Source organism: Mauremys mutica, chromosome 2 (genome assembly GCF_020497125.1).
Source record: "Mauremys mutica isolate MM-2020 ecotype Southern chromosome 2, ASM2049712v1, whole genome shotgun sequence".
NCBI lineage: Eukaryota > Metazoa > Chordata > Testudines > Geoemydidae > Mauremys > Mauremys mutica.
Window position 1 is genome coordinate 240,255,693 of NC_059073.1, and position 21,520 is coordinate 240,277,212.

Below are 21,520 nucleotides of genomic sequence, written 5' to 3' on the forward strand. Positions count from 1 at the left end.
ACCCAACAAATGGATGGACATATTTCTGAGCAGACCTGATATTTCTAGGGTTAAACATTACTTCTCTAAATCAAATTCTCATTAAGAATTGGTGTTGTACTCAATATATGTCATGTAATTACCTGGGCTATGTAAACACAGGAGGTGACTCACTCTGTGCAGTAACTGAGGTTCTTCGAGATGTGTGTCCCTATGGGTGCGCCACTTGTAGGTGCAGCAGTGCCCTCTGCACCTGGGATTGGAGATCTTCATCAGCACTGCCTATCGGACCGCACACTGTGAGAGGGGCAGATATATACCGCTGTGCAATCCGACCACCCCCCGTTTTTTCCCTGCCGCAGAGCATATGTTTTTGACTGCAAAGCAAAGGGGGAGAGGGTGGGAAGTGGAGCACCAATAGGGACACACATCTCAAAGAACCTCAGTTACTGCACAAGGTGAATAACCTTCTCTTCTTCTTCAAGTGATGTCCCTATGGGTGCACCACTTGTAAGCGACTAGAAAGTAGTGCCCCTAATTGGAAGGCTGGGTCTTTGGAGTGACATTTACTATTGATGATAGGACAGCATGTCCTAGGTCCAGGAGAGTGTCTGCTGCAGCATCGTGCGTAATAACATAGTAATGCAAAAGTGTCTGTTGATGTCCATGTAGCCACTTTGCAAATTTCAGCAATAGGGGCATTGTTGAGAAAAGTTATCAAGGTGGATAATGAACATGTGGAATGTGTTCTGATTGTGGTAGGAGTTTGTCTATTGTGGAGTTAGTAAGATAAATGCATAGACTGCGAGATCCACCTTGAAAGGCATTGTTTAGGTATGGCTGTGTCTCTGGATCTTTCGATGATGGAGAGGAATAATCGTGGTGGTTTTCTGAAAGGTTTAGTCCTGTCCAAGTAAAAAGATAATGTTAGTCTCACATCTAGGGTGTGTAGAACTGCCTCCTGTTGATTACTGTGAGGCTTCAGGAAGAAACAAGGAAGGTGTACTGGTTGGTTGAGAGGGAAAGATGCTGGAACCTTAGGTAGAAATCTTGGATGTGGGCGTAGTGTAACTTTGTCCTTATAGAACAGTCTGTTTGGTGGATATGCCATAAGGGCCATGATTTCACCAACTCGTCGGGCAGAAATGATGGCAACAAGGAAGGCAATTTTCATTGACAGATGCACATAAGAACAGGTTTTCATGGATTCAAACAGGGGTCTAGTCAGAGAACGTAGGATGAGGACAAGGTCCCAGGCAGGGGCTGGGTCTCTTATGTATGGATAAAGATTGTGGACACCCTTCAGAAAACGTTTCCTAAGTGGATGTGTAAAAACAGAATGACCATCTATGGGGCAGTGAAAAGTAGTGACTGCTACCAAGTGTACTCAAATGTGTACAGGGAGACTTTAGCAAACCAGTAAAGTGCCTAAAACCACTATGGCTTATTGTTAAAAAGCAACCTAGTCAGCAAGCTGTAAATTGGCCATTCAGCAAACTCAGCTTGACCAAGGCAGGAGGGGAGGGGGTTTTGGGGTGCCACGGAAGAGCAGCTTGACCCCGCGTCCTTCCTGATAAGAATTGTGTTGAAGTTGCTGATACATGCATTTTAAAAGAGTAGGATATGCCCCTGGAATGTCTATTGAGGTCTCAAGGCTGCAAGTTCTGGAATAACCCACACCTGGTTAATCAATAATCAGAAGGAACCTCTTGCTTGATGATTGAAATGCTTACTTAACAAGGTTTCTTTAAGGGACATGTCATTCTATTACTAATGTATAAATAAGGGAACTCATTTGGGGACTTTTCGGGACTGGTCTCTCCCTCTGGATGCATCTTCTGTTCCCCAGCGGCAGATGGGCTGCCGCTGTGTCACTCGAAAGCCACACTCAGCTTTGGTAATTATCAAGGATTGGGGGTGTTTTACTAATCTTGTTGTGGACGTGTGTAAGTGCTTGAGACTAGTAAAGTTTAGCTTTAAGTGAAAGCACTCTTGTGTTGTCCTGTTTGTGCCAGCCATCTATCGTTCGGACGGCTGTGTCTCCCCTGATTTATTTTCTGACACCTCCTCGCACAGAGTAAAAGTTACCAAGAGCTCTGGGTTGAAAGAACCCTGGGTAACAAATGGAGCTGGTGGATAATCCTGATTCTTTAAGGTGTAGCATGTAGTCCAGGATAAGTGTGTGCTATGTCAACTTGGTGGGAGACGCACCAGCATTGAAATCTAGTCCATTTGTGAACCTAAGTGTGTCTAGTTGTGTCACACCTGCTATTCAAAAGTATCTGTTTGACTGCATCCAAACAGGTTATTTCTGAATCCCAGAACCACAGAGGAGCCAGGTTTTGAGGTGCAGCATCTGTGGATTGGGATGGAGGATGCATCCTATGTCCTGTGAAAGGAGCCACGGAATTAGATGGAGAGAGATTGGTTGGCATACCATCATGTGGAGTAGGTAAGTTGTGGCCATATTGGAGCTATTAGTATGACATGAGCTTGATCCTCCTCTATCTTGCTAAGTATTTGAAATAGGAGGGGCCAGGGAGGGAAGGCATAAAGGAATGGCATCTTATGTTCTGAAGAATGCATCTCCAAGAGATCCATGTCCCAGTCCCACTCTGGAACAGAATTGAGGGCAGCAGGTGCTGTGCTATGTGGCAAAAAGATTTATGGTAGCAATTCTCATCACTTGAAGATGCGCTGAAGTGCTCACATATCCAGTTTCCACTCCTGATTGTGGGAGAACCTCCTGCTCAATACGTTCACAGTGCTGTTCTGGTGTCCCGGAAGGTATGCTACTGAAATGATCATGTTGTGTTGGATACACCAGTTCCACAATTTGAGTGCCTTTGACCATAAAGAGTGGAACCTCACTCCACCCTATCTATTGATGTAACACATGCAGGTGAGATTGTCCATCATGACTCTGATGGTCTGAGTGGAGGGAGGAAATGTCAGCAGGAACTGCAGACTGCTGTAGTTCTAGGAGATTAATGTGTGGGGTGGGTTCGGTTAACTACCATCTCCCCTGCACTGTGTGATCATGGAGATGCACTCCCCAACTGATTAGGGAGGCATCAGTTGTTAGGATCGTGGTCAGTGGTGGTTGGAGGAAAGGAACTCCAACATAGGCATTGTTAGGCTGTGTCCACCAAAGTAGTGAGTCCTTGACTCTCATCAGCATGGATAAAAGTTTGTGGAGACTGTGCTTGTGGGGGAGATATAGTGTACGCAGCCATGCCTGAAGACATTGCTTGTGCAGTCTTGCATGACTGACCACGAAAGTGGCTGCTGCCATGTGGCCTAGAAGTTGGAGGCATGTTCTGGCAGAGATCTGGGGGCAAATCTGTGAATTGGATACCATACATAAGAATCAGTGAGGTGGTAGGAAGGCTCTGGCTTGTATGGCATCCAACTGTGTCCCGATTAATTCCAGTTGTTGAATTGCATTAAAGTGGACTTTTCTAGGTTCACAAGGAAACTCAGCTTCATGAACAGGTCCATTGTTATGTGAACGGCTCACAGAGCGTGGTTTCAGATGCGGCATTGAGAAGACAGTCATCCAAGTATGGAAAGATGACAGCTCCTTGTTTCCTTAGGTAGGCACTGACTACTGCAAGAATCTTGGAGACCACCCACGGTGCCATGGACAGTACAAAAGGCAGCACCTTGTACTGGTCATTGCCCATGACGAATCAGAGAAATCGCCTCTGGGCAGGATGTATTGTAATCATAGAATATCAGGGTTGGAAGGGACCTCAGGAGATCATCTAGTCCAACCCCCTGCTCAAAGCAGGACCAATCCCCAAATGGCTTCTTCAAGGATTGAACTCACAACCCTGGGTTTAGCAGGCCAAGGCTCAAACCACTGAGCTATCCCTCCCCCTTTAAATGGGCTGAATCTGTTTGTGTTTGTGACTGCAGCAATCTGCTGGTAGAATTGGGGCACAAGCTGAAGAGGACCCTGTGCGACCTTCCGCTGAATTCGCTTTTCCATTCCAGGCCTTCAATCCCAGAGTATGTTCACCATGAAATAATAGTGGATCCAGTGGTTCTTAAGTGACAGAAATCTTATAACTTAAAGTCCTTGTGCAATGCATAGGCATGTTAGCACTCTGGACTGCCCGCAAGTCTTAGTTCTCAGAGAGTTCTCAGAGTCTTTTGGCCTTTTAGGGACTCAATAGCAGTGTGTGCTCAGCTCTTTGAGAGTGTTGTTTAGATAGAGCTATCTGAAACCAGGCTGGGAACCCCTGATGAATAGGTCCAGGGCAGTGAGATCACACCTCCTTTCTTTATGGCTAGACGAGGGGGTGATCCCAACGTTTTTCTGTTGTTGTATGGGGCACTGTGTGAAAGAGGTTGAGAACCATTGATCCATAGAACTGAAGCAATGGGGTGGTGCGACTCGAGCGGGCTCAAGCTTTGGTCCCCGCTCCTGGGGTCATGTAGTAATTTTTGTTGTCAGAAGGGGGTCGCGGTGCAATGAAGTTGGGAGAGCCCCTGATATAAATGGTCTCCTTAAATGAGATGCACCAAATGTCAGTAGCGTAGAGTCTGACTAGTGTTTTACATCTTCCCCAGCATACATAAGCCATGGTATTGCCCTACTGCCTTCCCAGTCTTCCACCACAAGTCAGGAAGGTGGATTAAATGGGTGAAACTATATTGAAAACATGTGTGTTGGAGGTCGAGGGCTGAGAACCAGTGCCCCTGTTCCAGTACTGCACTAACAGTTGAGAGGGTAGCCATCTTGAAGCATGCAGTTTGACTAACTTGTTTAGATTGCAGAGGTCCAGGATGGGTTGCCAGCCACCAGATTTCTTCCAGATAGGAAATAGTGGGAGTAGAAACCCTGTTCCATGTGCTGGGAATGGACTGGTTCCATGGCTCCCCATTGCAGAAGATGATTTATTTCTCCCCGTAGAATGGAATCGTGAGAGGAGTCCCTGAAAAGGGATGGGGAGAGGAGGTGGTGGGGCAGGATAGTTAAGAAGGAGATGGAGTATCCTTCCTTGATTATCTCTAGAACCTACTTGTCCAAAGTGATGAGTCTCCAAGATGGGAAAAATTGAGCTAGTCAGTTACCAACCTGGTGGAATGTCAAAGATGGTGGGAATGATTGGAAGAGGGGGAGGCTTCTTGGGGTTTCCACCACACCTTCAAAATTGTTGTTTCAGTGGGGAGTGCCTGAGAGGTAGCCCCTTGAGGAGTGGGCTGTCTATGTTTCGTAGGAGGCCTTTTGTCTTTGGTGCTGGGTGTCATAATGCTGTTGAGGATTGTACTCCTGTGATTGGGAGCGTCTCTTTGGTGCTGGCATGTAAATTCTGAGAGAGCAAAGTGTAGCTTGGGAGTCTTTAAGGGAGTGCAGACAATCATCCATGCACTCTGAGAATAGCTTCTGGCCCTCAAAAAGTAAGTCTTCCACTGTGGTTTATACCTCCTTAGGAAAACCTGAGAGGTGGAGTCATGATGCACACCTCATGAACACAGCAGTCATGAAGGATTAGGCAGTGGTGTCTGCATATTCTAACGAGGCTTGTAGGGTTGTACAGGTTAGGAGGTGTCCTTCCAATATTAGGGACTGGAATTGCTCTTTCTTGGTCTCCAGTAGGTCATAGAATCATAGACGATTAGGGTTGGAAGAGACCTCAGGAGGTCATCTAATCCAACCCCCTGCTCAAAGCAGGACCAACACCAACTAAATCATTCCAGCCAGGGCTTTGGCAAGCCGGGCCTGAAAAACCTCTAAGGATGGAGATTCCACCACCTCCCTAGGTAACCCATTCCAGTGCTTCACCACCCTCCTAGTGAAATAGTGTTTCCTAATATCCAACCTAGACTTCCCCTACTGCAACTTGAAACCATTGCTCCTTGTTCTGTCATCTGCCACCACTGAGAACAGCCCAGTTCCATCCTCTTTGGAACACCAAGATGTGTGGAGAATATCAAGCAGTTTATGCTGCTGGTCCTTGACTTCCTCCAAAGGAATCTGCAGGGAGTCTGCAATCCTGCAGAATAAGTCTTGAAAATGTATGAAGTCATCAGCAGATATTGGGGGTGGAGGAGGAAAAATGTAATGTTGGTGGAGCCTCCTCCTCCTGTTCTTCTTCCTGATCTTCCTCTTTACTTGGTATCCGCAGGGATTTAACCAGCGGAGGGCGAGAGACCAATGGAGAAGGGAGAGGTGTAGGTCTCAGGGGGTCTTGAACTGTGCTCTGTACATGGCCCAAGGGTCCCAATATGGCCAATGTGGAGGGAGTGTAACATGTGGCTGCATCTCAAGTGGTTCATGCGAAGATTGTGGACCAGACGTAGACTGTGGATAGTGAGGATGAGCAGGTCTGATCTGCCTAGTAGATGAGGGAGCAATGGAGCTCTCCTCTTCCTCCTTCTCATCACTGGGGAAGAGAGGTGCCATCCTCAATGGAAAAAGGGAGGAATGTAATGAGTCTGGAGAGAAGGGTGGAAGTGGGGGCGAAGACAAGTCGAAGGAGTGGAGACTCAGAGATGTTAGAGACCAGCAGGTCTTTAGGGTATCTAAAGTCTTGTGGAGGGGGAAAAAACATTGTTAGTGCCAGTGTACGATTCAGTGTCAAAGAAAGGGTGTATTCTCCCAAAATGTCTGTAGATAGTGCCAGAGACTTGGTTGGTGCCGATGACTTGGCCGGTTCTGATGACGTGACCAGTGCCAATGATTTCGATAGAGCTGAGGGCTTACTCGGTGCCAATGGCTTCGTCGGTGTCAGAAAGGGCACAGGTGCTAGCAGTTTATAGGTGCCATAGCTCCTGAAGTTGGCCTGTCTTGTTCCCCAGAGCTGGGAAGCGGAGCCAAGGGCTGTAGGTCTGCCCAGTTAGGGTCTTTAGACTATTTCTTCATATTGATACCAGAGGTACTTGAACAGGCCCTGGAGCTGTACCCCATCAGATGAGGTTGAGACAACAGATCTTGCCAGGGATGGTGTTCTAGAGGGTGTGCCTCAAAGTGTGAGGAGGGAGCCCATTTCTTTTCATCCAAGCAAGAAAGAGATGACTTTCTCCTCAAGGGATGTGGGGAGTAAGAATTAGAGATGACCTCACAGAGTATGTAGGCCTCTCCGGGGAAGGGTCTGGGCCCAGGTCCAATGCCAGTTGCAGCAATTTCTCCATGAGGAGAAGTTTTAATCTAATGTCCTGGTCTTTTCTGGCTCTGGGTTTCAGGGAAAGGCAGTGAATACACGGTGCGGGGTCACCTGTTACCGGGAAGGTGGAGCCACAAGAAACGCACCTCTTAAACACAGGGGATCTGGGCATAAGGATAGAGGAAAAAGGCTTTCTGGTCAGGAAGGGTGGAAAGCAGGGAAAACGGAAACCTAAGCTATGAAATAACTGTAAAAGTAAAGTTAAAACAAAAAAAAATGTTTATAGATAGAAGGAAGAAAGGTGAAGAAGAAAATACTAACTACACTATCAGGTAAGGGACTATCTAGTGAGGTAATAGGAGAAGCAGGCTCTGCAGTGGATTCCGTCCTAGACCAAAGTCGGTAGAGAAGGAACTCGGGGTGATTGGACCACACAGTGATATATCTGCATCCTGCTCACAGCACAAGAAGGGGGAGGGGCACATATGCAGTCCAATGGGCACTGCTGATGAAGATCTCAGATCTCAGGCACAGGTGGCACTCCCGCACCTACAAATAGAGCACCCACAAGGACATCATTCAAAGAAGAAGCTATGATTACTGTTACACTCCTCCTCTCTCCTGCATTCCCTCCTATTTTTTAATTACACTCACTTGATGTGTCTTGTTTTAAATTAGACTGTCAGCTCCTTGGGTCAGGGACTGTCTCTTTTCTATTTATACAGCAACTAGCACAATGGGGCCTTAGGTCACTAGGGTAATATAAATGACAATAAACTTCCATCACCAGAAAACCCGAGTTGAGCTGCCCAATAATTTTTGTAATACTTGCTTCTCCCTCATCTTTCACTGCCATAAAGGATTTTTGTTTCCTTATGATATTTATCTTAAAATTGATTTTGTAAATGGACTTGACCAAGTTGCAGGATCAGGACCTGTGTTTGGTAAGGAAGCAATAGGATCAGAAATGACTAACATCATATCATCAGTCTAAAGTGCCAATTGATTTGTTTATGAATGAACTTTTTCTCTAATCTTCCATGCAAACTGCTCCATATCCAGGAAAAAGAGAAGAGGAAAGATGAGACTAGGCACCTCTGCTTAGTCCAGTTTTTAAAAATAATCTGCTTGAAGCATACCCCACCAACTAAGCGTACATCTATACTACGAGCTGGTGTGATTCCCAGCTCAATCCCTGCTCAAGGAGACATACCTGCACTAGCTCTAATCAAGCTAGTGCACTAAAAGTAGGAGTGTAGCCACGATGATGCAAGAGGTTAGCTACTCCGAGTATGTATCTGTCCAAGACCATAAGTATGTACTTGGGGCAGCTAGCTGTTCACACCATCAGAACTAGCAGGTATGTCTCCTTGATCTGGGAATTACACCCCCACTCACAGCACAGGCATATCTTTAATCTGGGTTTATGCGCTTATGCTTCCATTTTTTGAAGCCTAGATAGTCCAATAGAGACTCGTAGTCCTTTGTTAATTTGGTAAATCGGCCTTCCTTAAAATAATCCATAGACATGATCCTGAAAACACTTACTCACCTGCTTTAAGGTGAGTAATCAGTAAGTAGATTATTCAAAGTAGTGAAATAAAAAATGTAAGTGTTTATTGGATCAGGATCTTCATATTTAGACTACTCTTTTACAGGGCTATTATATGATTCTTTTATATAGTTTTACTGATCAAATCCTGCATTATTTCAGTCCATCAAGCTGAAGTTTCTCTTTACTGTCTCTTAGCAGAGGAATTGTCTTTGCACTTCCTGCACCACTCTTAATTTTATAAACTACATTTTAATTCACTTTCTTCCCTCCCTAATAATATGCTCATTTTAACTATCTTGACTCTTGCTCTGTTCTTTCTGGTACTAAGGCATTTAAATGGCCCCAAGTAGAGATTAATTCCTTTCACATTTTAAATGAGCCTGTCCCTTTACATATGCCTTCCAGCCTTTGCATGTCTTTTACAAAGTCATCCTTTTTGGCCTCCAGCATTTCTTTCCAGCTTTTGGTGTTCAAAGGTAAATTTTTTCATGTCCCCTTAATAGCACTGGTTTTAAAATAGGATTTTCATCTCTAGTTTGACAGATTTTAATAATTAATTTTTCTTCTTAGTTTAGCCAGCAGAACATCATGTCAAGTCAAAAATACGGGGATATCATCTGATATTGAGACTGGCTGAGGTTCAAGGATTGCGTACACTGGAATGGGGAAAACGATCCCTTGCTGAGCATACTGATCATTTCCATATCTGCCATCTGATCTGTTCTTTTTATTCCTGAGCAAATAGCACTACAGTTACACATTTTTCACTCCAAAATCAGGAAACACAACTGGTAAGGTTACATGTAGACTTAACTCTGCCCCCTTATGTGTATGCATAATAATTTTTAATTACATGATCACCTATTAGTCAAATAACACAAAATAATATCACATATATTTTTCTACAATCATAGACACTTCTAATTTTTTTCCATTAGTTTATACTTAAACTAATTTTATTTTCCTAATGGTTTATATCTTTATTGATTTATACTTTCTATATGTTAAGTTCTCGCTAACATTTATTTTAATAATTTTTCAGCACCAATGTACAATACATTTTATTTTCAAACAGTAGCACAGCCTTTTGAATGCAATTCAGGGAATGAATCTTTTAGGTGCAATTCAGGGGATAAGGCAGATTTTTGGAAATATTTAGGTACCCAAGTTACAGATAAGCACTGAGCAGGATTTTCAAAAGCACCTAGACCAAGATCCTCAAAGGTATTTAGGCTCCTGACTTCCATTGAAATAAATAAGAGTTAGGGGCCTAAATACCTTTGAGGATTTGGGCCTAAGTCTGGCCCCTCGTGCCTAACTCCCGTTGAAATCAATCTGGGCAATCAATGTAAATCCCAGTAGGTACATATCCATACCTTTAGACACCTAAATACCTTTTAAAAACTGGCCCTATATTATTACGCTAACGTAGCTGTGTAAACATGATATGCACAGTGCAATTGTGAGGTTGTAGCCAGGAGTACAACAATTTCTGGATGAGTCCTTAATCGGAAATTCAAAGTGAGCCTCTAAACAACTTTTAAGTGTCCTCTTTTCTGCACTCTATATCTTATGGCACCCTATCAAAATGTTCATCCTAACATGTCACCTAATAATCTGTCATTCTTCTCCACATAAGGTTCCTGGTGTCTTTGACCCCTCCCAACTGCTATGGCAGTGGTTCCCAACGTGGTGCCCGCGGGTGCCATAGCGCCCGCCAGGGCATTTATGTGTGCCCGCCTCGTGCCCAGCAGGGGACCTGCCGGGGACAGAGAACTCAGGCTGCGGTTGCGGTGTTCTCTGTTCCCGGCAGATGCGGGGCCTGCCTAGTTACCAGCAGGGGAGAGAAGCCACGGCCCCGCGCCTGCTGGGGACAGAGAACTCTGGGGCTGCAGGTGCTGGTGTTCTTGGTCCCCAGAAGGTGCGGGGCCCACCTAGTGCCCAGCAGAGAAGAGAATCTGGGGCCCCGCGCCTGCTGGGGACAGAGTACTCCAGGGCTGTGGGCACCGGTGTTCTATGTCCTTGTGGCTTTTCTCCGGCTTCTCTCTTCTCTCTGGATTCATATATTATGTAATATTAAATATGTTTTTTGTATTATTTAATATACAAATACAAAATAAGCCTTGAAAAATTGTTGGTGCCCGCCACGCTCTTCTGAAAATGTGAATGTGCTACTGGTCACAAAAAGGTTGGGGACCACTGTGCTATGGTCTCTCTCCCTTTCCTTCCCATTTCCCAAAAATCTCTGGCTACTTCCTACAATTGACAGTAGGTGGTAAAAGAAGCCACTATAGCTATCCTACTACTTCTCTAGACAGCAGTGAATTGCTCTCATGCCTGGGAACTCCAGGACCATTGCAGGAAGTGAGGGATGGACAACATAAAGACAGATATGCAGGTTCTTAGCCAATGATGCTCCTGTACTCTCAACTTGTGCTTGCCTTCTTGCTGCTTCTCCCACCCAACTTTACAAGCTAGTCAGACAAGTGAAGAGCAGCCCATGGAGAACTGGATAAATTCATGGTGGTTAAGTCCATAAATGGCTATTAGCCAGGATGGGTAAGGAATGGTGTCCCTAGCCTCTGTTTGTCAGAGGATGGAGATGGATGGCAGGAGAGAGATCACTTGATCATTGCCTGTTAGGTTCACTCCCTCTGGGGCACCTGGCATTGGCTACTGTCGGTAGACAGGATACTAGGGTAGATGGACCTTTGGTCTGACCCAGTACGGCCGTTCTTATGTTCTTATGAGCCTGATTTCTCTCCTTCTTGTGCTGGAAGGTCATGCAGAGCTCTATGAACTCATGTACCTTCAAGCACTGCTACAGCTGGATCTACGACGGCTGAGGAAGTGAACTATTTAGCTGTGAATTTAGTTGGCCTATATATGTCAGCAAAATTTCACTATTTCTTTCTATTTATATACCTGGTCCACCATCTGTTGTGTAAGTATGATTTACTGTGTGCTTCATATATAAATAACTTTCACAAAATATCTGACATACACAGTACTACAAAAAACTAACGTACACAGTGTCATCTGGATCTATTTAATACAAAACCCCTCTGTATTAGTAATATAAATTGTACTTACTGTCCAGCAAGGTACAACACTGAGACATCCATGTCCCTCTTAAAGCCACATATCTTTAGCTGATTTTCTATTGCCTGATAACAAAATTAATTTGTCAGACTTCATCCCTGCAAGTAAAGATCTTGCAAGCAATAACAATAAGGTCTAAAGTAAAGAGAGGTGAAACTGGAAGTTTCTGCTTTAAATTGATAAGAAGAAAACACCTACATTTACTCCAGTTTTTCTTATCCTTGTCATATTTGTTTCTTTACATAGATACATTGCTACATATCTGGGGGAAAACACCACTGCACAAGTAGTGCATTCTCAAGGGCAGGATTGGGATAGAATAAAACCAGCACACTAATTCTTGCTAATGACCAGCAGACCCTTGTAGATGGTCAAATCTTAAATATTAATAAAGTGCAGAACCTGCAAACACATATACAGCTTAACTGTACACAATGAGCATTAATGTACATAGATAAATTGTGCATGATTGGAACCTAAGTGATTAAACAGGATTTAAAAAAACACAACTACTTAATCACAAAATGTAACTTGTCCATTTATTTTGACAAATGTAGTTTTAATTGTGATTTTTCATGGTATACTATACCAGTAAATTACCATGGTATATTTTACAAAAGCAATGAAGTCTTAGCAACATGAAGCATCATTATGGCTCTCAGCTATTAAGACTTTGCTGAAACATAGCAGAGAACATGAGATTTTCTGCCAGAATCAGTAGGTTTACTATGGGAGAATTAGCAAGGTTTTTACTATATACTGCAATGTACGCAATGTGTCTGAGACAAGTTTGGTGCAAAACTTCTTTAAAAAATCTATTTATAGTATATGTAACCCCTTTGGGGTCTAGAGAGCATGGCCCCTTTAAATCTTTTTCCCAAGGGGGAGGGGGAGAGTAAGAAAAAGGAGGGAAACTCCAGGGGGGCAGGGCTGGAGCTGGAGGGAGAGAGAGGGGAAGCAGCATGGCTGGCCCTGGAGAAGGAAGCAGAGAGAACCTGCCGGAGGCCTGAGAAGGACAGGCCGGAGCTGGACCCAGTATCACGGCTGCCCGGAGCTGCCTGGGGCTGTGAGTACTGGGGCTTGTGACTCTGCACTGGGAATAAGGAGGGAGGCTGTTAGATAGTTAAGTGGGGAGGTGGTCGCTCTGTGTGGCTTTGCAGAGAGCGGCAGAAGAGGGCACCGGAGGGGTTTGCTGGGGAGAGTTCACTGGCGCCGAAGACGACCAGGAGCACCAAAGACTCACCACCGCACTGGAACTTTGCTCAGGCCTCCTGAACTCTGTGCGCAGACACATTGCTTAGTGTCTGCCCTTTCAGACTGTGCTACCACTGGGTCCGTGGGGCCTTGGTTTGAATGCAGCCCTGTTTTACTGCTCCCCCTATATTTCTCCTTGTTATTTTTCTCTTCCCAGCCCTCTGTAAATAAATATCTCCCTTTGTTATGTCCATTGTACTTTTCCTGTGGGTGTGTGTGTTCACTCTGGGGGGTTTGGAACAGGTGCCCCTGGGGTGGAAGGGATTTCTCCTGCTGCATTCCTGCGCGCGCTGTCTCTTGGCCAGAGCGGCCTGCAGAGCAGACTCCATCTTGGCCACGAGGGCACTAAAGTTACACTTGGTGGCCCGTACGGGGATTTGCAGTACACACACACACATACCCACACCCCTACGTTGCGCACCTTGGGCTTTTTCTTCACAGAGAAAAGAAACTCCTGAGTGACTTTCATCTCAGTAAAAAAAAAATGGAGAGAGGATTATTAGAAGACCTGTGCCGAGGGGCACGAATCCCAGTAACCAAAGCTGTGCTGGTGGCGGGGGTCCCAGGAGAGATGGAACCAAATGAAATTGAGGAAAGCCTAGATGCAGCTGAAATACTGGGAAGGGTTAAGGTCCACACCCCTATTTACAACCACAAAGTGAAGGGCATGGTAGCACTATGTACTCACTCCAAGGAAGCAGATCTTGACAAAGTGCCCAAAGAGGTGAAAGTAGAAGGTATCCCCTGGACAATTCTCGGGGCAGAGCAGTCCCCTCCTAGTGTGCCTGAGTCACTTGAGGTGGATTCTTTAGCACAGAAATTGCAAGCTCTGATGGTAGATGAGAAGCAGACAAGAGAAGAATTAATTTTAGCATTAGGAGGGGCTCCAACACCTGCAGCACCCAGCCTGGTGGGATGGGCCAAAGAGCTGGGAAATGCTCTCAAAGATGCATTGAAGCTGGTACATGAAAATGCTCCATACAAGCGGTTACGTTCATTCTCGGGGGTGTCACCTGTACCCTCAGGGGAGGATGATTATGAAACCTGGAGGGATTTTACGGTGCCACTTGTCCAAGAGTGGGAATGCTCTGATGCTGAGAAGCGGAAACGGGTGCTTGAGAGTCTGAGGGGACCTGCCATGCGAATTATCCGAGCCCTGAAAGACTCACAACCAGCCTCCACAGTGCAAGACTATTTAACCGCTCTTGAGAGTGTCTACGGTGCTACTGATAGCAGTGAAGACCTGTATTATCGTTTCCGCTATACCTATCAGGAGCCCCACAAACGATTGTCTGATTTCATCAGGAGACTAGAGGATTTGCTACAGCAGGTAGTGTGGAAGGAGGGCATCCCCACCAAGCGCATTGATTTCGCTAGGTTGGACCAAATCCTCCGGGGCACCTGACAAGATGGGTTGATGTTGTGGAAACTGCAGCTGAGGGAGCGGGCCCAAAACCCACCCCCATTCCACAAGCTCATTCGAGAGATAAGTGAGGAGGAGGAGCGATTGTTGCAAGCGGATGCAGTGGTGGAGCCGAAGATGGCAGGGAGTCACACCACCACAGTGCTAGGAGAGATGGAAGATGCCCCATCAGTGGCAGCAGCACTGAGAGATTTGACCCGAGAAGTGGCCATGATGAAAGCTCAGGGACATACTGTGCCATCCTCAAGAGAGGAGAGTAGCAGGAGGGGTGATAGCCAGCGTGAAGGTTTCTGTTATAACTGTGGAAGAGATGGTCACTATGCCTTCGACTGTCAAAACAAGACAGATCATGCAAGGGTATCTCAGAGATTGCAGCAAACCATTAGGAGGCTTCAGGGAAACACCAACAGGGCTTGGGGAAGGAGCAACCCAAGACAAGGCTCCCCAGAAAAAAACACAAACAGAGGCTACCCACGTGGGCTGATAGGCCCCCAGGCTATAGTACCTGTTCGTACAGAAGGACGAGTGTGTGAGGCATTGCTGGACAGTGGATCACAGGTCACCATACTTTATGAATCTTACTACCGAGAACACCTGAAGCATTTGCCCCTGCGTCCCCTGTCTGGCCTGACAGTCTGGGGAATTGGCTGTGACTCCTGCCCCTATCGGGGATATATTCTGTTGAATGTTCAGTTCCCAAAGAACGTTGCGGGGGCAAACCAGGAAATAGAAACTTTGGCACTGGTCTGCCCAGATCCAAAGGGAAGAAAGTATGCACCTTTAATCCTAGGGACAAATGCAAACCTGTTCCAGAGGTTGGCGTGGAAATGCCGTGAGATGGCAGGGAACAACTATCTGCAGGAGCTGCCAATGCATGCTTTATGTAAAGCCGCATACCAGCGAGCCAGGGGGCCCCCATCCCAAGAGAAGACCAAGGCTAGGCCTTTTGGGAGGGATAGTTTCCAGTTTGGGGATTCCCCCATTCCTGCTGAGTGGAAGGATTGCCTGTGTGAGAAGTTAGTCAAGAGGAAGGCTGTTTTCTCTATGCACGAATGGGATGTTGGATGTGCACGTGATGTGGAGCACCATATCCAAATGCAGGATGGTCGGCCTTTTCGAGAGAGGTCAAGACGATTAGCCCCCGCTGATATTGAAGATGTGAGGCAGCACCTACAGGAACTGGTTCAAGCAGGTATCATTGAGGAATCCAGGAGCCCCTACGCTTCGCAGATCGTCGTAGTACGAAAGAAAAGTGGAGAGGTGCGCATGTGCGTCGACTATCGCACTCTGAATCGGCGGACGATCCCTGACCAATACACAATGCCCCGGTGGATGACGCTTTGGATAGCCTGAATGGTAGCTGCTGGTTCTCTGTCCTTGACCTCCGCAGTGGATACTATCAAGTGCCCATGGCACCCGAGGACTGGGAGAAGACAGCATTCATCTGCCCTTTAGGATTTTACCAATTTAATCGCATGCCTCAAGGAGTATCTGGAGCTCCAGCCACATTTCAGCGACTCATGGAGCGGGTGGTAGGGGACATGCACCTGTTGGAGTGTCTGGTATACCTGGATGACATTATAGTGTTCGGGTGCACTTTAGAAGAACACGAGACTCGGCTGTGCAAAGTCCTGGATCGTTTGGAACAGGCTGGCCTCAAGTTATCCTTAGACAAGTGCATCTTCTGCCAGACATCCGTGCGGTATGTGGGACACATAGTGTCTGCAGATGGTATAGCTACAGACCCAGAGAAGGTGAAGGCGGTAACTACCTGGCCGAGGCCCACAACTCTCAAGGAATTAAGGTCATTTCTGGGATTCTGTGGCTATTACCGCAAGTTTATCAAGAATTTTTCGCACATCGTACATGCACTCACAGAGCTCACCAAGGGATACCCCCCCACAAATAAGAAGAAGGGGAACTCACCTCGCCATAAATACTTCAATGTGGGTGCACCTTTTGGAAAACGGTGGACTGCTGAGTGTGAAGAAGCTTTCCATAAAATCATTCAACAGCTCACGCAAGCACCTGTTTTGGTGTACGCTGATCCCACCCAGCTCCTCGGAGAGTGAGGATGAAATAGGGTTTGGTGAACATCCAGTTGGGAATGACCTGACCCTAATGGATCCTTTTGTTGTCACGCAAAGAGATGGTGAAGGGGAAGACCCCACACTGAGCATTCCCGAGGCCTCACTGTCCCAAGCTGTGGAGACCCCCCAAGAACATGATGAGGAAGGCTCAGTGCAGGCAGAGAACCCTGTACCCCAAACAGCCACTTTAAACCCAGATGCACTTGAATTCTTGCCTCAAGGATCCATCATCTTGCCTCCATGTCCAGTGGTGTCACCTCAGCCAACATCCGACTGCCAGCCTAGACGTTCCTCTAGGGAAGGGAAGCCCAGGTGTGTGCTGACATATGATCGTTTAGGGGAACCCAGTGACCTACAGATTCCTGGGGTGCCACGGGGGGCGAGCTGCCTCATGGGAAACCTGTTCCACCCCTCGGGGTCCTATGGGATGGATGAGGGAATGCTTCTGACGAATGGGGGCCCTGGGTCTCCTGCTGGGGATCCATGGCTTAAAGTTGCTTACCTTGATGGGGACATCAAGGATTATTTCTTTTGGGGGGGGGGAGAGTGTAACCCCTTTGGGGTCTAGAGAGCATGGCCCCTTTAAATCTTTTTCCCAAGGGGGAGGGGGAGAGTAAGAAAAAGGAGGGAAACTCCAGGGGGGCAGGGCTGGAGCTGGAGGGAGAGAGAGGGGAAGCAGCATGGCTGGCCCTGGAGAAGGAAGCAGAGAGAACCTGCCGGAGGCCTGAGAAGGACAGGCCGGAGCTGGACCCAGTATCACGGCTGCCCGGAGCTGCCTGGGGCTGTGAGTACTGGGGCTTGTGACTCTGCACTGGGAATAAGGAGGGAGGCTGTTAGATAGTTAAGTGGGGAGGTGGTCGCTCTGTGTGGCTTTGCAGAGAGCGGCAGAAGAGGGCACCGGAGGGGTTTGCTGGGGAGAGTTCACTGGCGCCGAAGACGACCAGGAGCACCAAAGACTCATCACCACAGTGGAACTTTGCTCAGGCCTCCTGAACTCTGTGCGCAGACACATTGCTTAGTGTCTGCCCTTTCAGACTGTGCTACCACTGGGTCTGTGGGGCCTTGGTTTGAATGCAGCCCTGTTTTACTGCTCCCCCTATATTTCTTCTTGTTGTTTTTCTCCTCCCAGCCCTCTGTAAATAAATATCTCCCTTTGTTATGTCCATTGTACTTTTCCTGTGGGTGTGTGTGTTCACTCTGGGGGGTTTGGAACAGGTGCCCCTGGGGTGGAAGGGATTTCTCCTGCTGCATTCCTGTGTGCGCTGTCTCTTGGCCAGAGCTGCCTGCAGAGCAGACTCCATCTTGGCCACGAGGGCGCTAAAGTTACATATATAGTAAATTATATCTGAGATTAGTGTGGTCCAAAACATCTAAAAAGTTAATCTATCTATAGTATATAGTAAACACAGATGTTGACTTTACTTTAGAAATACAAAATTGCTTGGGAACATTGATATATGGCAATATGAGTATATTACAACCTTGCTTCTCTGAGGATAGAGGATTTTGCAGTTTGTAGAGTAATTACAGCTGGGTAGAAATTTTAATGAAAAATGGAAATGTATTGCACAAAAAATGTTTTCTGTCCAGTGATAATAATGATCAGATGTTTTTAAAATGCAAATCAGGACAACTGCGCAGCACAACTGTTTGTAAGAGAAACATGAACAGCACGGTTTTGACATCTGGGAGAAGGTTAAAGACAGTTTAAATCCCAATATTTCAGCCTCCTTCCACATTCCCTCCTTATCCTTCATGTAAGCATGCAATCCTCCCTGCTGCCTCCCCTTTCCCAACCAGCCCTCTCCGTGTTCCACAGGAACATGATGAATCTAGATCCTGGTCCTACTGCTGCTAAAACTTCCTGCCCATTCTCCTGAGGCGGGTTCCAGCTGTGCTTGAACAGGGCCCAGATTTGAAGCTTCTCCATACCAGATATTTCCTCATGGAATCTCCCTCACTACCAAAAAGTGGTTTATAGGATAACTCATACTGAGCATCCATATCTAGCACAATTTTACAAGGAAGCGGCAAACAGGAATTAGAGCATACAGAGATGGATAGGGCATTTAGTTGATAATCCAGCTGCCTGGTTAATACTAGTGGGATTGAATCTGGGACTTTAAAATTGAGATAATCCATGACATCTCATTATACTTGTGTCAGTTTCTTTCTAACCCCTTGAGGATGAAATGGAGAGGTGACATGTTGCTGTTTATTTTACAGGTTTTTCTTGTAAGGATGTGATGGAGGGGAAGTTGCTGCATATATCAAAGACCCTTTCCCTTTAGAGATAAAATGGCATAAGAGAAGAGTAGGCAGTCTTATTCAGATGGCATGGCAAGGTTTGGTGATTTTCTGTACATTTTTCTCTCACCACAATAAGGATGAGATGGAAAGTGATTTTGCTGTATGGGTCACTGCCTCTCACCCCAATGGGGAGAAGGGGAGGTTGCTGTGTGGGAGTCACTGCCTCACTCCCTTGGAACAGTGCAGGAGGGAATCACTGTCTAACCCCAATAGAGAGGGCATGAGGGTTACTGTGGAGGTCAATCTCACCCCCCCATGGGGGTTAGACTCATAGAATATCAGGGTTGGAAGAGACCTAAGGAAGTCATCTAGTTCAACCCCTACTCAAAGCAGGACCAATGCCCAGGCAAATTTTTTGCCCTAAATGGCCCCCTTAGGGATTGAACTCACAAGCCTGGGTTTAGTAAGCTAATGCTCAAACCACTGAGCTATCTCCTTACTATAGGAGTCACTATCTGTCCAATGGGGATGGCATGCATGGGGTTGCTGTGGGGGGCACTCTCTCACCCCCATTGGGATGGGATGCATGGGGTTGCTGTGGAGGAGGAGGCACTGTCTCACCCCCATTGGGATGGGATGCATAGGGGTCACTGTCTCACCCCAATGGAGAGGGCATGGGGGCAGGATCTGTGGGGGTCATGGTCTCACCCCTCTTGGGAGTTGCTGTGAGGTCACAGTTTTACCCCCATGCAGTGGGTGTGGGGGGTCCTGTGGGGGTTCCTGCCTCTCTCCTTCAGGGAGATGATGAGGTGTCAGTGTCTCACCCCAAAGGGCAGAGGTCGTGTCAGCCTCTCCCCGTACACCGACCGTGTGTGTGTGGGGGGGCGCGCGTGGGTTTGCTGCGAGATTATACGGGGGGGGGCGCTAGGGGCGGGGCTATACCCAGCGGGGTTGCGCAGGATGGTCGGGGGGGAGGCTAGCGGCTCGGCGCCCGCTCCCCACTGAGGGTCGGGAGGCTGGCGGCTGGGCTGGACTCAAGAGCGTGGCGCGGCCGCCCCCGGGCAGGGAGGCGGAGGGGCTCACCTGGCAGCTGCTGCCGCTGCGACTAGCCGCCATTTTGGCTTCCTGTTCCTAAGCGACCGGGGCTCCTGGGGGCGGGGAAAGAGCAAAGAGGCATCAGAGAGGAGGGGGAGGAGGATGAGGGCGAGACGGGCGGAGAGCCAAGGACCAGGAAGCCGGGATTGGGAGGGGAGGGGGCGGGGCGACGGGAGCGCTCCCAGTTAAGAATCTCACTCACCAGGAACGCGCGTGGGGGGGAAGCGAGGGGGCGGTGTGGGAGGAGGGACGGGGGGGGGCATGATGGGGGTTTGTGACAGCGCTGGCGACAGTGGGGAGTAAATAATGTATTAAAACTGACTGGACGCTTAGCTAAAAGAAATACTAGGGGTGTGCCGCGCCCCCGGCCTGGCTTGACGTGGTTTCCCTTGTATACAGGGCTTACTGTTTCTTTCAGTGGCTCTCAGCGGCCCCGCTATAAAAATGGTTCCAGCACCCCTGAAGAAATAGGCAAAGGTCTAATAGTAGAGTGGCCCCCTGAGCCTCCACAGTGGCCCATGGATTGAAGGCAGATCACGAGGGGTTTATGTGGGAGGAAGTGGGAGCAGCTGAAATAACTAATCTCAGGGCTTGTCTACACTGGTACTTTACAGTGCGGCAACTTTCTTGCTCAGGGCTGTGAAAAAACACACACACCGAGTGCTGCAAGTTTCAGCGCTGTAATGTGCCAGCGTAAAGAGTGTACCAGCGCCGGGCGCACATGCCCCTCATGGAGGTGGGGCTTTTAGGGTATGGCTACACTTGCAGCTGTACAGCGCTGGGAGTTAAATCTGTCTTCGTACAGCTGTATAGGGAAAGCGCTGCAGTGTGGCCATACTGACAGCTACCAGTGCACTGTCGTGGCTGCATTTGCAGCGGTGTTGGGAGTGGTGCATTATGGGCAGCTATCCCAGCGTTCAAGTGTCTGCAACGTGCTTTTCAAAAGAGGGGGGGTGGGGTGGAGTGTGACAAGGAGAGAGAGAGAGAGTGGATTTTTGGAGCTGACACTGTGTCAGCTCCCTGCCTTGCAAGTTCTGACCCCTACCCCCACCCCTCTCTCATTCACTAAATGCAAATAGCCTTCTTTGTTTTTTTCCTCACAGACCAGATAAGCAGCTGCTCCGAAATGGACCCCCACCCCTGCCCACTGTGTTGCTTCTCTCCTCAAGCAAACACTAGCTGTGGACGTTCCAAAGGGATCCCCCTGCCTGCCTCTGCTTGAGCAAACAGTAGCTGTGTTTGTTTTAGATAAGCAGCTCCGGGAGCCCCGAATTCACAACAAAACAAAGAGTAATATTTACTTAAAAGCATTATGGGAAGCTTCCGGAGGTCAGTTACAGCCGTAGTAAGATTAATCACTGTTTACACTGGCACTCCAGCGCTGCAGCAGCAGTGCTGTTCTCTTTATTCCTCTCTTCGAGGTGGAGTACATGCAGCGCTGTAGCCAGGGAGATACAGCGCTGTATGTGCCTTGCCACTGTGGACGGGGAGTGAGTTACAGCGCTGTAAAGCCACCCCCAGCGCTGTAACTCTCAAGTGTAGCCAAGGCCTTAGAGCACTGGAAGAGCTCTATTACACAAGCTGCGGCAGCGCTTTAATGTTGCCAGTGTAGACGAGCCCTCAGTTATAGTTATGTTCCTGGATGGAGCCTCTGCCC

At 47.5% G+C, this 21,520-nt stretch overlaps 1 protein-coding gene across 4 annotated transcripts in view; it reads right to left on the bottom strand.

Annotated features, from left to right (window-relative positions):
- The window catches only part of LRRC72 (leucine rich repeat containing 72), a 50,088-nt gene extending 30,085 nt beyond the window's left edge, over positions 1 to 20,003 (bottom strand). For 3 of the 4 annotated variants that reach the window (XM_045007945.1, XM_045007944.1, XM_045007942.1), the window contains exons 1-2: positions 19,852 to 20,003; positions 11,743 to 11,816 (exon numbers count right to left, since the gene is read on the bottom strand). In XM_045007945.1, the coding sequence (XP_044863880.1) occupies positions 11,743 to 11,816; positions 19,852 to 19,884 (107 nt within the window). In that variant the 5' untranslated portion in view covers positions 19,885 to 20,003. Of the gene's footprint in view, positions 1 to 11,742; positions 11,817 to 16,354; positions 16,739 to 19,851 lie in introns of those variants that run through there. The other variant, XM_045007943.1, reaches the window with a different exon arrangement.
- Between the last annotated feature and the right edge of the window lie 1,517 nt (positions 20,004 to 21,520).